The sequence below is a fragment of the Camelina sativa genome, chromosome 3, assembly GCF_000633955.1.
Source record: "Camelina sativa cultivar DH55 chromosome 3, Cs, whole genome shotgun sequence".
Classification (NCBI taxonomy): Eukaryota; Viridiplantae; Streptophyta; class Magnoliopsida; order Brassicales; family Brassicaceae; genus Camelina; species Camelina sativa.
Genome location: NC_025687.1, coordinates 9,461,563 through 9,475,749, shown reverse-complemented (window position 1 = coordinate 9,475,749; position 14,187 = coordinate 9,461,563). Strand labels below are relative to the sequence as shown.

Below are 14,187 nucleotides of genomic sequence, written 5' to 3'. Positions count from 1 at the left end.
AAAAAAAAAAAAAAAAAAAAAACTCTTCTTTGCTCCTTCCTTCCCTTCATCCTCCGAAGCTTAGAAGCATCACGACAAAATCAAAGGTACAAAAAGTCACATTTTTTATTTGTTATCATTGCCCACTGATGTTTAGTTTCGGGGTTTCTTCTCGTTTTCGCAATGAAATGTGTGATTAGTAGTACAATAGCAATGTTGGCTTGATTTTCACAAATCAAATCGATGGCCTTTTTTAAGTAAGAGTTTTGAAAACCCTATTTTTATCTCCTGTGTTGTGTGTTATTGTGAACAGCAATGTGGGTTCGATTCTTGCAATAGGGAGTACTAAATAGTCTCGTCTTCAAGCGTTATGGACCTTTGGGACTTTTAGGAAATTTTTGTTTTCACTTTGAACTAGAAGAGCTACTCAAAATGAGCTTTCTGGTTTTTGAATTTATTGGTTTTTTTTTCTGGGTAAAATTGGATATAATTCACTGTTCAAAATGGTTAACAGTGCCTAACATTTTGAAGACACTCATGTGCCTAACATTTTGGGAATGTCCTTTATATATTGTTTCCATGTATGTGACACTGCATGATGCTGCCACTTTTATATGTTATGCAGGGTTCATTGATATATATTGCCCCATTTGCTGGTATCAAAAAAACATGAGTCTGTGTAGCGATGGGTTATCGAGCGATCAGTACTTCTTGGTTAATTTCATCATGAGTAATTATTTGGGTCCTGATGTGTATTCTGATAACCCAAGATGCTCAGCTTCTCAGAGATTAGCTAAAGGTTTACCACCTTACACTTCGATGCACGTTGGATCTTCTTCTCTCACTGTTGCGCAGCTACAGAACCTTTACTATAATGTAGTGAGAAACGCCAACTCCAGCCTCCTTCTCCATCCTGACATGATTTATATGTATCTCAAGGGATATCTACCTATGGAACCCATTGGAGAGTTTCCTCAGTTTACGTCTTTTCTCCCCACGAATCTTCACCAGCAGAAAAGGTATTCCCCGAGTCACGAGATTGTGAAAGGGATTGTTGTTATCGATGAACCTGCACTGGACTTCGTGAGCAAGGAAGAGCTTCAAAGATTCAGATGCTTGTCGCGTTTGAATGACCTTAAAATCGATAGGGTCATGTCTCTGTGTCCTCCACGTGTGCAGCTGGATGAGAGCCGGGGAACAGAGCAGGACTGTTCGAGAAATGGGGATGCAGCGACATCTAATGGACTTGTTACTAGTGAAGACTACAATTCATCTGGAGAGCCTCGAGAAACATGCAAGAGAAAGAATGAGGAAGAAGAAGCAGTTGTTAGTTCTCTGATCAGTAAACCAGATAGACTTTCTGTGGACATTCCAGAAAGCCAGGGAATGGAGCAGGATTGCTCAAGAAACGGAGAAAGTGTATCCAGTGGAATTGTCTCTGACCAAGACTACTACTCTTTTGTGGAGCTTCGAGAAACATGCAAGCGAAAGAAAGGGGAAGAAGCAGTTGCTGTTTCTGGAATAAGTAAAACCCCTGAAAGATTTCGGGAGACATACAAGAGAAGACGGTTCAAGAACTCGTCAAAAAAGGCAACAAATAAGAATGAAACTATTAGGGAAAGAGGCGAAACAGATAAACTCACCAGTCAGGCTTTTATACCTGTTCTTCCTCCTGACATGAAGGAATGTGATGCAGAACCGTCGGTTGTCACAACCGGAACAGCCAGTAAAGGAACGCTAGGACCATCTGTTGGTGTTGTTGACATTGGTGTCAACAAAGTTGCTTACTTTTTTCAAGTTGCTTTGCCTGGTGTCCGCAAAGATTACGGTATAGTCATGCTTTGTTGTTACACAACTAACTATTTCCATAGGTCTCATCGGGTATAAGTGATGAACACATGAATTGGTTTGGTCATTTTTGTGTGCAGGTGAATTCAGCTGTGAGATTGAATCAGATGGTAAGGTGATACTTGAGGGATCGACTACAGCAGGCGAGAAAACAATCAAGAGGCATTCTCGGGTTTTCGAAATGACTATCCGGAAGCTGTGTCCCTCTGGACCGTTCAAGATGTGCTTTAGCCTTCCAGGACCAGTTGATCCACGGCTATTCTCTCCTAATTTCAGATCAGATGGTATCTTCGAGGCTGTCATCATCAGACACAAAGACTCTTAACTAAACCGGAGGTTCCTACAAGTTGAAAACTTCAGGATCTCTGTAAATCTTTTTGTGTTAATGGATACAGAAGCTAGGCCAATCAAACCTCATGTAAAGGACAGATCATTCACTCTTTGTTCATCTTTTAGGACATGACACCGTCGATTTTGCTTGCTCATCATCAACTGAGAATCTTTGTGTCTAAACTCGCCGTACCACTAATGTTGTCAGTTGTCAGTTGTCCACTCTTCTCAGTAAGTGAATCAAAACCAAAAGCAACCGTATTAAACCGACTAGTAAAAAAAATTCAGGTTTAGTTTGGTTACTAATTTCTAGACTGCTGGAAATTTTCAAACAATATGATGTTCAGGTTTGTGCCCATCGTGACAACATAAATATCAAAAGGACCAAGTCTTCCTCGGAGTCAAATCATAAGCATATTCCATGCTCATAGAAATAAAAATAATGAAATTTTACAAAAGTTAAGACGTTATAAGAATCATTGTCCTGTTTTCGTACTTTGTCTTCTCATGAATTCGAAATCTTGATAAACAAAACAAATAGAAAGAAAAAGAAAAAAGCTCTGGATTCAGAATCGCAGAGAGTGGAGAAGAAAGCAAAGATGGCAATAAAGATATTGTCGTCGCTTGATGCAGCTCGAATACAGTGGTACCATTTCAAAGCGATCATAGTCGCAGGAATGGGTCTTTTCACCGACGCATACGATCTTTTCTGCATCGCACCGGTCATGAAAATGATCAGCCATGTTTATTACAACGGTGACTCAATCAACACAGCCGTTCTTTCAACTTCTTACGCCATCGCTCTACTCGGTACAGCCGCCGGTCAACTCGTCTTCGGTTACCTCGGTGACCGAGTCGGTCGTCGCAGAGTCTACGGACTCTGTTTAGTCATCATGATCCTCAGCTCCTTCGGTTGTGGCTTCTCCGTGTGCACGACTCGCCGCTCTTGTGTTATGGTTAGCCTCGGTTTTTTCCGGTTTATTCTTGGTCTTGGCATCGGTGGTGATTACCCGCTTTCCGCTACCATCATGTCCGAGTTTGCTAACAAGAGGACACGTGGCGCGTTCATAGCTGCCGTGTTCTCTATGCAAGGGTTGGGGATTTTGGTTAGCTCTGCCGTCACCATGGCTGTTTGCGTGGCGTTTAAGAGCGGTGGCGATGGGTTTGAGGTGGTTAAGGAGGCTCCGGCTGAAGCTGACGTGGCGTGGAGACTTATACTTATGATCGGTGCTCTTCCGGCTGCATTGACGTTCTATTGGCGTATGTTGATGCCTGAAACCGCAAGGTCCGTCCATCATCTCTGATTCTCTTCTCTTTTTTTTTACAAATATATTAATTAGAATTATTATTTATGTACACAAGTTTGCCAATCACAAATCAGTAAGGACGTAATGCAGGACGTTCTTGCTCACTATTTTTATTTGCTTAAAACAAAAAAGCTACTAGATTTGATCATTGTGTAGAACTAAATGAAATTATTATTTTTTATTACAAAAACAGTTGTCTTGATGTTTTTGATGAGTTTGACTTAGAACGTATTTGTCACCATACATTTGACTTAGAACGAATTTATTTATTTCTTCCTTTCTCAGCTCTTCTCTAGTTTGGAACACTGTAATTGTATGTTATACCAAAGTACCAAACCAAAAACAAGTTTAACTGTATTTTTCTAGTAAGTAATTGACGTGATTAAAACGAATATTCCTTTGATATAACGGTTCTGATATCTCACACATATATAATATTAGATTCCTTAAAACATATTATTAGATTCTTTTTTTTTCGTACGTTTTAATAGCTAGGTTTTATGAATATAGGTAGGTATCCATCACTTATTTAATGGTTACAACTTACAAGTTGGTATTTTGTTTCGAAGGAGTCATTGACTTTGTGAGGGATAAGCATAACACTATGGTATATACCTTATATACGCCTCTTATCCTTTTCTGTATATTCATTTTATTCAACATTAGCCATCCCAAGTTTCCACCAATCATACGTCTACATTATTTTTTAATCAATACAACAGCAAAAATTATTTTATATTCTTTCATTTAATATTTATATATACCTCATCAGGTCCTCAGGTAAATCACCGTATCAGCTCCAGCTAATGAAGCAAGTTTTGTCTTTTCATTAAAATTATATACAACTAAACTAAATTATCCTCACACGTACTCTTCATAGTTCTTAATTCCAACACACTATTATTGCATCCATCAGTCAAAAAGGAGTTAAGAAAGTAAAGTCGATTTTGTAAATACTTTAGTTTAATTAGAATTAGTACTTATGCATGCAGATACACAGCACTTGTGGAAAACAATATCGTCCAAGCAGCAAAAGACATGCAAAGAGTCATGTCAATATCTCATCTCTCCGACGAAACCACGACGGAGCCACCACCTCTGCCGCCGCCTGCTTCCTACAAACTATTTTCTCGTCGCTTCCTCCACCTCCACGGCCGAGACCTCTTTGCAGCCTCCGTTAACTGGTTCCTAGTTGATGTCGTCTTTTACACAAGCAACCTCCTCCTCTCCCAAATCTTCAGCCACTACTCTGATAAACCTTCTTCCTCCACCGCAGAAAACGTCTATGACGCAGCCTTCGAAGTTGCGGAATTAGGAGCCATCATTGCGGCTTGCTCTACCATTCCCGGATACTGGTTCACAGTTTACTTCATCGACAAGATAGGTCGTGTAAAAATCCAGATTATGGGGTTTTTCTTCATGGCTGTTATTTATTTAGTCGCCGGGATTCCATACAGTTGGTATTGGTCAAAGCATGAGCAGAACAAGAAAGGCTTTATGGTTCTCTACGGTTTGATATTCTTCTTTTGCAACTTTGGTCCCAACACTACCACTTTTATTATTCCCGCGGAGCTTTTTCCTGCTAGGTTTAGGTCTACTTGCCATGGTATATCCGGTGCCGTGGGTAAGCTTGGGGCTATTGTGGGCACTGTTGGGTTCTTGTGGGCTACCAAGGAGATGGACGGAGATGATATAAACCAGGTTTATCCAGAAGTTAACCGTATGAGAATTGCTTTTTTGGTTCTTGGTGGCGTTTGCATTGCTGGAATCTTTGTGACTTATTTCTTCACCAAGGAAACTATGGGAAGATCGTTAGAGGACAACGAGCATGAACAAGATAATAATGATGAGGGCGAAACTGAGCCACCGATTGTTAATGGGCAATCATCGGCTAGCACTTTGCTTCAAACGCGATGATGATCAATTCAAGATGGGACAAAGGAACGTTACATGCATTTGTTTATTTTTCTTATCGCCTCCAGATTTTTGTTTATGTCTTACTTGAGATTTTTTTTTTTGTTATATATGCTTCTTACCCAAGAAACTGTTTAATCCAAGTTTTCTCTGTTTTCTTCAATTTACTTACCTAAGAATTAGAAATTTTTCAATTTAATGCTTTTTTCTTTTCTTCTATTCATCATTTTTATATTCAGTTCCCTAAGCCCTGACTTCATTTTCTTCTTGGTTAGTACTAGAAACTAGTAGATTCTCTGCTACTTATATATAGCTATTATTTGCACATATATAGTTGTTACAAGCTTCAATTGATAAATCAAAAGAGAAAAAAAGACAGACATTGTAGTTTCATGACAACAATATTCATATAGATACGAAGATGATAATCAAATGCAGATAAGCGAGAATGATTTGTTGATCACTTAGTTTTGGTGGGGAAAGAGGCCATCTTGTTGATACCACATAGACCCTCGGGTTTCCCGGTGTTCCTCTTCAACCTGATGTAACCTTTCTCTCCCCATTTTGGTCCCCAAGAATTCCTTACGATGATGTAATCTGAACCCTTGCTTGATCCATACCCAACCGCAGCCACACCGTGGTCTAGGTCAACCCCACACTTACCATCAAACACGCCCTTTATAGATAATAAAACACAATGGTTCAAACTTCAGGGAGTTTAAATTATTCAACCAAATTTCTTGATTCATAGGTTTTATATTGTACTTACGCCGCTGTAGAACTGGAACTCTCTGCCAGAGGCGTCAATGGCGACACTGATAGGCTGATGAGCCAATGCCTTCAAAAGGCTCTTCTCGTCATTCGTAGGTACATCTTGGTGTCCAGTAATGGTAACCGTTTCAGATTCATCCTGTTTAGGAAACAGAGAGGGTTAAATAAAACGCGGACAACTTTATTATTATTATGTTTTTAGTTTCTTCTTTTGTGTTTTTTCCTTTTTCTTTTCGAATTTACTAAAACCTTTTGCATCTCGCAAGTTCCTTCTTCCATAGAGTAAGGATAGTCCACTTCCTTGCGTAGACCTCCATTTTTGACAATGTACTCAAAAGCATAGTCCATGAGACCACCGTTGCAGCCATTGTTGTAGGTCGTGTCACAGTCTATGAGTTCTTGTTCAGACAATGTTGTCAAGTTTCCTGTCACAATCTTGTTTATACCTTCCACCGCAGCGACGGTTGAAAAGGCCCAACAACTTCCTGTTAAACAATATTTGAACTAATTAAGAATCGGAAGTTTAACACATCATCAGAGACCAAGATATTAGATTTACCGCAAGAGCCCTGGTTCTTAACGTCAGCCACAGCTCCTTTCTTTCTCCAGTCAACAGATCTAGGCAGAGCTTCTACGTCCTTATAAGCGAACTCCTCGTAAGATCTTTCTTCATCGCGTCTCTTTATATCAGTCTTGAGCCCCAAATACATTTTCTTGAACTCTTCGTGGCTCAAATCTGCAAACTCGTTGAGACCGAGCCAGTAGCTTTTCACTTTCTTGTTAGTCTCATCGATGTGCTTTAGATTATCCTTGAAAACTTCGAACCTATGAAACTTCTCTTCAACGGTTTCATAAGCTTTCTCGAAATTGGAGAGCCAGTTCTCGAAGAGTTCGATGAGTTTGTCATGAGATTCCAAATCCTCGGGGGAATATCCGACGATGGAGTAATCGTGGGAAGCAGCGAAAGAGAGGGAGAAAGATGCAGCAGATAAGGCAAGAGCAAAACAGAGGATTCTTGAAGGCGAAGAGAGAACCATTTTGGTTTAATTGTTTTTCGTTAGTTGATGAAGTTATTGTAAGAGAAGAGTTTGTTTATATAGGCTAAAGATTGGATAGAGGTCGCTCTTTTTTGCTTTGGAGTAAAGTTGTCTGAATCTGAATCTGAATCTGAATCTTGTGTACAGTCCGTGTCTTTAAGATTAGTTTTGTCTTCCCTGGGGTTACTTTGAATCCAAGTAATAATTGTATATCGTTTATTAAGTTCTCTGTGTCAGCCAGTGGGAATCATGTAAGAGAAGCCTCTGTATGATACATATGATCTTGCTCCTAAACAAGCCCATATTGAGCCCACATATATAGAGGTGGTGAATTAGGATGATTTTCAAGATTTTTTTCAATTTATTTGCACTACAGATCAAATAAATCATTGTACAAGCCTAAAAGCACCTCACAGATTCATGTTTTAGATAGTAAGATATAACCTCAATATCTCAACAATAAGAAAGCCCAAAAAGTGGCCTAACAAGGCAACTATGTAATGAACTATTGAAATGTTTTGATCATGGGGTAATGCAACTTCTTCGCATGTCTCGAAATCACCAATCATAGTGTAGGCACTTTTAATCAAACAAATACTTAAATCATGGATCTTTACGGCCCATAATCACTAACCCTTTCCATGGGAGTGGTTAAAGTAGGATAATCATCAATGTAGAAGTTGTTTAGTGGGCTTTAATTAATGTTAGCATGTCAAGCTATTTTAAATGACAGTATTATTAAGGTAAGGAGGAACTAGGAAGGAAGGCTAAACTTAATATCGATGATAGTTAGCTTAGCTCTTCTTTTGTTCACTTTTCTGAATTGTTTACACAAAATTCTTGATTAGACTATATAAAGCTCATAAAACATGAGATAACTGTGAAGTGTTTTTGATATAAGATATTATTCTGTACAAAGAACAAAGTTTGACCTGTCAATCCACCAAGATTTCTGATAATAAAGTCAGGAGGATAAGGATCTTCGTCTGCATCCGAGTTTTTAATAAGTTAATGGCCGATTAAGATATGCATATTTTACAACCTAATACGTAAAACTTAATTCTATAATGATGACCCACCAACCACTATGAAGTTGTACGAACAAAAAAATTAACACCATATATTTTCATAAAGTTGATTCATTTAAAACATGAATCATGTAAAAGTTCAACTGAAAAACTCACTGGTTCTAACTTTACAGGACATCTACTTGTATATAAATGAAATAAACAAATGCTATTTCTTTTGCAGGGACAAAATCAACAAAAACAATGTATAAAATAAAATAAATGATAATTAAACATACATAAGATCCGTTTGAGGTGGAGACACGTGGTCGGAGATGCTCGAATGATTTGGGAGCACGAACTCTATGAAGAAAAAGACCGTTGTCTATCTTTCTTAGGTTGTATATATATGATATCTATTATTATAGAGTTTTATATATATATATATAAACAGATATTATTTCAGAGTTAATACTTGGTAATATGAAAAGGGACGTTAGATCTTCATACATACACAAATAGCCTTTGCGCTGACTAATAAAAGCATCAACTTGCCACATAATTCTTTTAGAAAACTATATATATATATATATATATATCTGCTATCATGTTGAAATTTATAATATAGAAAATACAAGTAAAGGAGAAGTAATTGGTAGGGCATGTAAAGGTACGTGAGAAAGTGACAAAGCACTAATATTATAAAATCACATGCCCTCTCATCGACGCCATGTTCGTCTCGCGTTGCAGTAACCCCATCTGTCTCTTAATTTTTTTATTTTAAGTTTTAATAGTAATTTTTCATGTAATCTTTGATAATTTCCCTCCAAGTTTTTCAAAGAAGAAAAAAAAACTATTTGTCTTCTTTTCTCTTACCGTAAATTTACCGTAGATCCACGATTGTGTGTGTGTGTCTATGATTCTATGAAGTTATAAGCTGATTTAATTAAGCCACATGATCACATGTGAATTCCTGTAACTTATTAGCACCAAAATGTTAATTCCCATTAATCTTATGATTCAAAGTGTGAGATGCCCAAGTTGGAATATTTGATTTTGATTTGATAGACAAGTTGTTGTAAATATCTTTGGAATATTCCGTACTTTCGTTACGTAGAATTTTGTCACCCGGACTATGTTTAGTGTTCGCAATGATGTATTTGGTAATCCAATAGCTTGTAGTTAGGATGTGCACTTATGTATTTTGTTCTAAACTGATAATTTGAACATTTAAATGATTATGTCATATGAGAATAGAAGATTAACGAAAGGAATATAATGGAAAAGATACCAATGAACACGTTATTAACTTGCGAAATCGATTGAGATGTTGAATTATAACGTGGATCCACTGTTTTTGCATGTTCCACATTGATCCGGTCCTAATTTATTAAAACGTTTTCACCTTCGTTGCTGTTTCTTTTTGGTCTCTTCTGAGATTTGGATACGGAGTATAACTTTTATGTATATAAATATACTTATATACATAAATTTACTACTGAACTTCTTAAGATTCTATAACTTACGATATATATATATATGTTTTGACTCTAATATTAAATTATATTCAAAGAAATATAAATGTTTTACAAAGTTAATAACAGCAATTAAGATATATGAAAGAGAAAAAAAGATATTGATTAGTGTTCAGTTTTATTTTCGGTGCTATAACCTGAGTTCAAAGAATAACATATTTAACAATGAAAACAATAGATAAAATAGCATTGTAATATATATTAAATATTAGTTTACTTTCTCAATAATAACTACAATAATACTATTTAAACAATTTTTTATTAATATAAACTTTTAGTAGTTAATGAACTCAACATCACGACGATCAGATTACAACGCATCTTGACGAGGTTTCTTCAGTTATTTTTTCCTGTTTTTATCTTTCGTTTCATCCGTATAAGTTAAGTTATAAAATAACGACAAATTATGAGATTCGATTTTGTTTTTTTTCGTTTATAAACAAAAATGATATGGTTTAAAGATTAAATTCTTGTCATAACTAAAAATAGATTGTTGATGAATTTAATATCAATACCATCCCATTGATCCACATTTGCAGCATTCTGGCAAATTCTTCCATTATAAATATTAGTAAATATTTGGACAATAACCATAATAAGAACAATAATAAATATTTATCTTTGATATAATTTCTCAAAGATTTAACATTAAAGCACTTAGATTGGTCAATTTATGATAGATTTTGGCATAATTTTCTTCATTTTAAATTTATTTATATATATTTGAATATCTTATCCTCTTTTTTTTTTGTGCAACCTTTGAATATCTTATCCTATTTAAATTTAATTTTAAGACAACAACAAGTTTTGATGTTGGGTATATAAATTTAAAATATATTAGGTTAGTTGATGAACCATTTACACAATCTTATGGAGTAATATTTTGTTTTCTTAACCATGCAAAATAGAAAAAATAAAATTTGTTTTTTCCTAATAAATTTGAAAAAGAACAATGACTAAAAAAAATGTCAAACTTTTACAAGAAAGTGACAGACGACCGGACCACTTTTCTTATCAACACAATACAATTGCGCATTGGGAATGTAACTTTCATACATTTAAACTTTTCTTAAAAAAAAAAACCAAAATGTTAGTCGTAATCCATGTTGCAATAAGAAGGACCCCCCTCTTAAACTTATCATCCTCCAAAATCTACTCATACACGAGTCATGACAATGATTTTAAAAAAAATTAATATTCAGATAGTATTGTTTTTCTCCCATATCTTGTAAAACTTTTGGTAATACAAGAACTGGCTTAGATTTTTTTATTAGTCTAAATGAGTTTTCTATATAAAGTTTGGAAAACCATTACAACTCTCTTCGTAAATCGCTCTCCTCATCATATTTTTAGCCGCCAGAAGAAAAAACTGAATGTAAAATTTTCACTTTCCCGAGAAAAAAACTAATCCCGGCGGTGAGAATTTTCTCGGCAGATTCTCCCTCTTGGGAACCGATCTCATATATATATTTTTTGTAGTAATAATTGTAAAAAAAAAAACAATTTTTCTTTTTGTCTTTATTGTAGATTCCATGACCGGAGCTTTTGTCTGAAAAAATAAAAATTAAATAAAAAAATCTCTAAACTTGGCAAAAATCATTCAAACAGTCCAAATCAAAATCACACCAATTTCAACGCCTCTTCTTCTTCTTCTTCTTCTTCTTCTTCTTCTTCTTCTTCTTCTTCTTCTTCTGAGTTATATATATATATATTGGAGAGACTAAAGGCAAAGAAGAAAGCTTTCTCATTTCCTCGTAATTGCCGTAAAATTCTACTAAAGGTTAGACCTTTTTTCTTTTCCCAGAAAGTGAAGCTATCTTCTTTTTGTTTGTAAATCTCTTTTGCTCTCTCTCTCTCTCTCTCTCTCTCTCTCTCTTCTCACATAGCTAGTCGCTCTTCTAACTGAGGAAACTTAAAAAAAGCAAATCTTTTTTCTTTTTTCTATTCCCTTTCTACGGTACTGTATATTTTCATTACCATTTGATAAGTTTGTGTTTAGAGTTTTTTTAGTCTAATTGAGTTTTAAAAAAAATTATGGGGTTTTATTACACTTAACATTTTGTGAATTGGTGAAGATTTAGATCTGGATTTGGAATATATATATGTTCTGTTTATATGGTTTGACTGAAAGTTAGAAACTTTTAAATAGGGAATCACTGAATTTGATTTGAAATTTTTGGTTGGTGTGTGTTTTAGGGTTGGTTGAACAATGAAGGGAGCGACACTCGTTGCTCTCGCCGCCACTATCGGCAATTTCTTGCAAGGATGGGACAATGCCACCATTGCTGGTTTGTCTCTTTCTTTTTTGTTTTTTACTCTTTGCTGTTGCTTAGTTTGTTTGGATCATTTGTGATTTGAAAAGTGTTGCAATGTTGTGTATTGGATTTGATTTGCAGGAGCTATGGTTTATATCAACAAAGACTTGAATTTACCAACCTCTGTTCAGGGTCTTGTGGTTGCTATGTCACTGATCGGTGCCACGGTCATCACAACTTGTTCAGGACCCATATCTGATTGGCTCGGGAGACGTCCCATGCTGATTTTATCATCAGTTATGTATTTCGTATGCGGTTTGATCATGCTATGGTCTCCCAATGTCTATGTTCTGTGCTTTGCTAGGCTTCTTAATGGGTTTGGTGCTGGGCTTGCTGTCACGCTTGTCCCTGTTTACATCTCTGAAACCGCTCCTCCAGAGATCAGAGGACAGTTAAATACTCTCCCTCAGTTTCTTGGCTCTGGTGGAATGTTTTTGTCTTACTGTATGGTTTTCACTATGTCCCTAAGCGATTCGCCTAGCTGGAGAGGGATGCTCGGTGTCCTCTCCATCCCTTCTCTTGTTTATTTGTTTCTCTCCGTGTTTTTCTTGCCCGAGTCTCCTCGTTGGTTGGTTAGTAAAGGAAGGATGGACGAGGCTAAGAAGGTTCTTCAACAGTTATGTGGCAGAGAAGATGTTACCGGTAAGGTTCCTTCTCTCTATTACGTTTATATCACTCTGAAGGTTCCTTATCTTCGGTTATATCACTCTGATTACGTTTTTAACTGTTCTTGTTATATATTTGTAGATGAGATGGCTTTGCTAGTTGAAGGACTAGATATAGGAGGAGAGAAAACAATGGAGGATCTCTTAGTAACTTTGGAGGATCATGAAGGAGATGATGCGCTTGAAACCGTTGATGAGGATGGACAAATGCGTCTTTACGGAACACACGATAATCAATCCTACATTGCTAGACCTGTCCCTGAACACCAGAGCTCACTTGCTTTACGCTCTCGCCACGGTAGCTTAGCAAACCAAAGCATGATCCTTAAAGATCCACTTGTCAATCTATTCGGTAGTCTCCACGAGAAGATGCCAGAAGCAGGCGGAAACACGCGGAGTGGGATCTTCCCTCATTTCGGAAGCATGTTCAGTACTAACGCTGATGCACCTCACGGTAAACCTGCTCACTGGGAGAAGGACATAGAGAGCCATTACAACAAAGACAATGATGACTATGCAAGTGATGATGGTGCGGGTGATGATGATGACTCGGATAACGATCTGCGTAGCCCGTTAATGTCACGCCAGACGACTAGCATGGATAAGGACATGATCCCGCATCCTACAAGCGGAAGCACACTTAGCATGAGGAGACACAGTACGCTTATGCAAGGCAACGGTGAAAGCAGCATGGGAATTGGTGGTGGTTGGCATATGGGATATAGATATGAAAACGGCGAATACAAAAGGTATTATCTTAAAGAAGATGGAACTGAATCTCGCCGTGGCTCGATCATTTCTGTTCCAGGAGGTCCTGATGGTGCAGGCAGCTACATTCACGCTTCTGCACTTGTAAGCAGATCCGTTCTTGGTCCTAAATCAATGCTTGGATCTGCCATGGTTCCCCCTGAGAAAACCGCTGCCTCTGGACCACTCTGGTCTGCTCTTCTTGAACCTGGTGTCAAGCGTGCGTTGGTCGTTGGTGTTGGCATTCAGATACTACAACAGGTAAATATGAAACTTTTGATTGTTCACACACATATACTCTTGGATCCNGACTAGCATGGATAAGGACATGATCCCGCATCCTACAAGCGGAAGCACACTTAGCATGAGGAGACACAGTACGCTTATGCAAGGCAACGGTGAAAGCAGCATGGGAATTGGTGGTGGTTGGCATATGGGATATAGATATGAAAACGGCGAATACAAAAGGTATTATCTTAAAGAAGATGGAACTGAATCTCGCCGTGGCTCGATCATTTCTGTTCCAGGAGGTCCTGATGGTGGAGGCAGCTACATTCACGCTTCTGCACTTGTAAGCAGATCCGTTCTTGGTCCTAAATCAATGCTTGGATCTGCCATGGTTCCCCCTGAGAAAACCGCTGCCTCTGGACCACTCTGGTCTGCTCTTCTTGAACCTGGTGTCAAGCGTGCGTTGGTCGTTGGTGTTGGCATTCAGATACTACAACAGGTAAA

At 37.3% G+C, this 14,187-nt stretch overlaps 4 protein-coding genes across 6 annotated transcripts in view; 3 read left to right on the top strand and 1 right to left on the bottom strand.

The window, feature by feature from the left end:
• LOC104776209 (increased DNA methylation 3-like) lies at positions 1-2,312 on the top strand. The gene is made up of 3 exons (XM_010500226.2): positions 1-86; positions 605-1,807; positions 1,908-2,312. The coding sequence occupies exons 2-3, from the start codon at positions 649-651 to the stop codon at positions 2,150-2,152; spliced, it is 1,404 nt and encodes a 467-aa protein (XP_010498528.1). The 5' UTR covers positions 1-86; positions 605-648; the 3' UTR covers positions 2,153-2,312.
• On the top strand, positions 2,601-5,542 carry LOC104776208 (probable inorganic phosphate transporter 1-8). Its single transcript, XM_010500225.1, has 2 exons — positions 2,601-3,442; positions 4,457-5,542. Exons 1-2 carry the CDS (start codon positions 2,757-2,759, stop codon positions 5,379-5,381), a joined length of 1,611 nt encoding a protein of 536 aa, XP_010498527.1. The 5' UTR covers positions 2,601-2,756; the 3' UTR covers positions 5,382-5,542.
• LOC104776207 (cysteine protease XCP2-like) lies at positions 5,667-7,231 on the bottom strand. Its single transcript, XM_010500224.1, has 4 exons — positions 6,709-7,231; positions 6,399-6,634; positions 6,148-6,288; positions 5,667-6,054 (listed from the first exon to the last, which is right to left on the bottom strand). The coding sequence occupies exons 1-4, from the start codon at positions 7,184-7,186 to the stop codon at positions 5,839-5,841; spliced, it is 1,071 nt and encodes a 356-aa protein (XP_010498526.1). The 5' UTR covers positions 7,187-7,231; the 3' UTR covers positions 5,667-5,838.
• Positions 11,050-14,187, top strand: part of LOC104776206 (monosaccharide-sensing protein 1) — a 5,003-nt gene continuing 1,865 nt past the window's right edge. The window contains exons 1-5 of one of the 3 annotated variants that reach the window (XM_019243572.1): positions 11,050-11,508; positions 11,925-12,016; positions 12,125-12,685; positions 12,791-13,314; positions 13,781-14,182. In XM_019243572.1, the coding sequence (XP_019099117.1) occupies positions 11,938-12,016; positions 12,125-12,685; positions 12,791-13,314; positions 13,781-14,182 (1,566 nt within the window). In that variant the 5' untranslated portion in view covers positions 11,050-11,508; positions 11,925-11,937. Of the gene's footprint in view, positions 11,509-11,560; positions 11,686-11,924; positions 12,017-12,124; positions 12,686-12,790; positions 13,717-13,780; positions 14,183-14,187 lie in introns of those variants that run through there. The other 2 variants (XM_019243570.1, XM_019243571.1) reach the window with 2 other exon arrangements.

What these genes read in the sequence shown, in the direction of transcription:
- LOC104776209 (XM_010500226.2), top strand. Translation starts at nt 649, where the DNA reads ATGAGTCTGTGTAGCGATGGGTTATCGAGCGATCAGTACTTCTTGGTT. An exon ending in TGGTGTCCGCAAAGATTACG is followed by an intron (nt 1,808 to 1,907) that starts GTATAGTCATGC and finishes TTTTGTGTGCAG; the next exon opens with GTGAATTCAGCTGTGAGATT.
- LOC104776208 (XM_010500225.1), top strand. Translation starts at nt 2,757, where the DNA reads ATGGCAATAAAGATATTGTCGTCGCTTGATGCAGCTCGAATACAGTGG. An exon ending in TTGATGCCTGAAACCGCAAG is followed by an intron (nt 3,443 to 4,456) that starts GTCCGTCCATCA and finishes TTATGCATGCAG; the next exon opens with ATACACAGCACTTGTGGAAA.
- LOC104776207 (XM_010500224.1), bottom strand. Translation starts at nt 7,186, where the DNA reads ATGGTTCTCTCTTCGCCTTCAAGAATCCTCTGTTTTGCTCTTGCCTTA. An exon ending in TAAGAACCAGGGCTCTTGCG is followed by an intron (nt 6,635 to 6,708) that starts GTAAATCTAATA and finishes ATTGTTTAACAG; the next exon opens with GAAGTTGTTGGGCCTTTTCA. An exon ending in AGTTCCAGTTCTACAGCGGC is followed by an intron (nt 6,055 to 6,147) that starts GTAAGTACAATA and finishes TTATCTATAAAG; the next exon opens with GGCGTGTTTGATGGTAAGTG.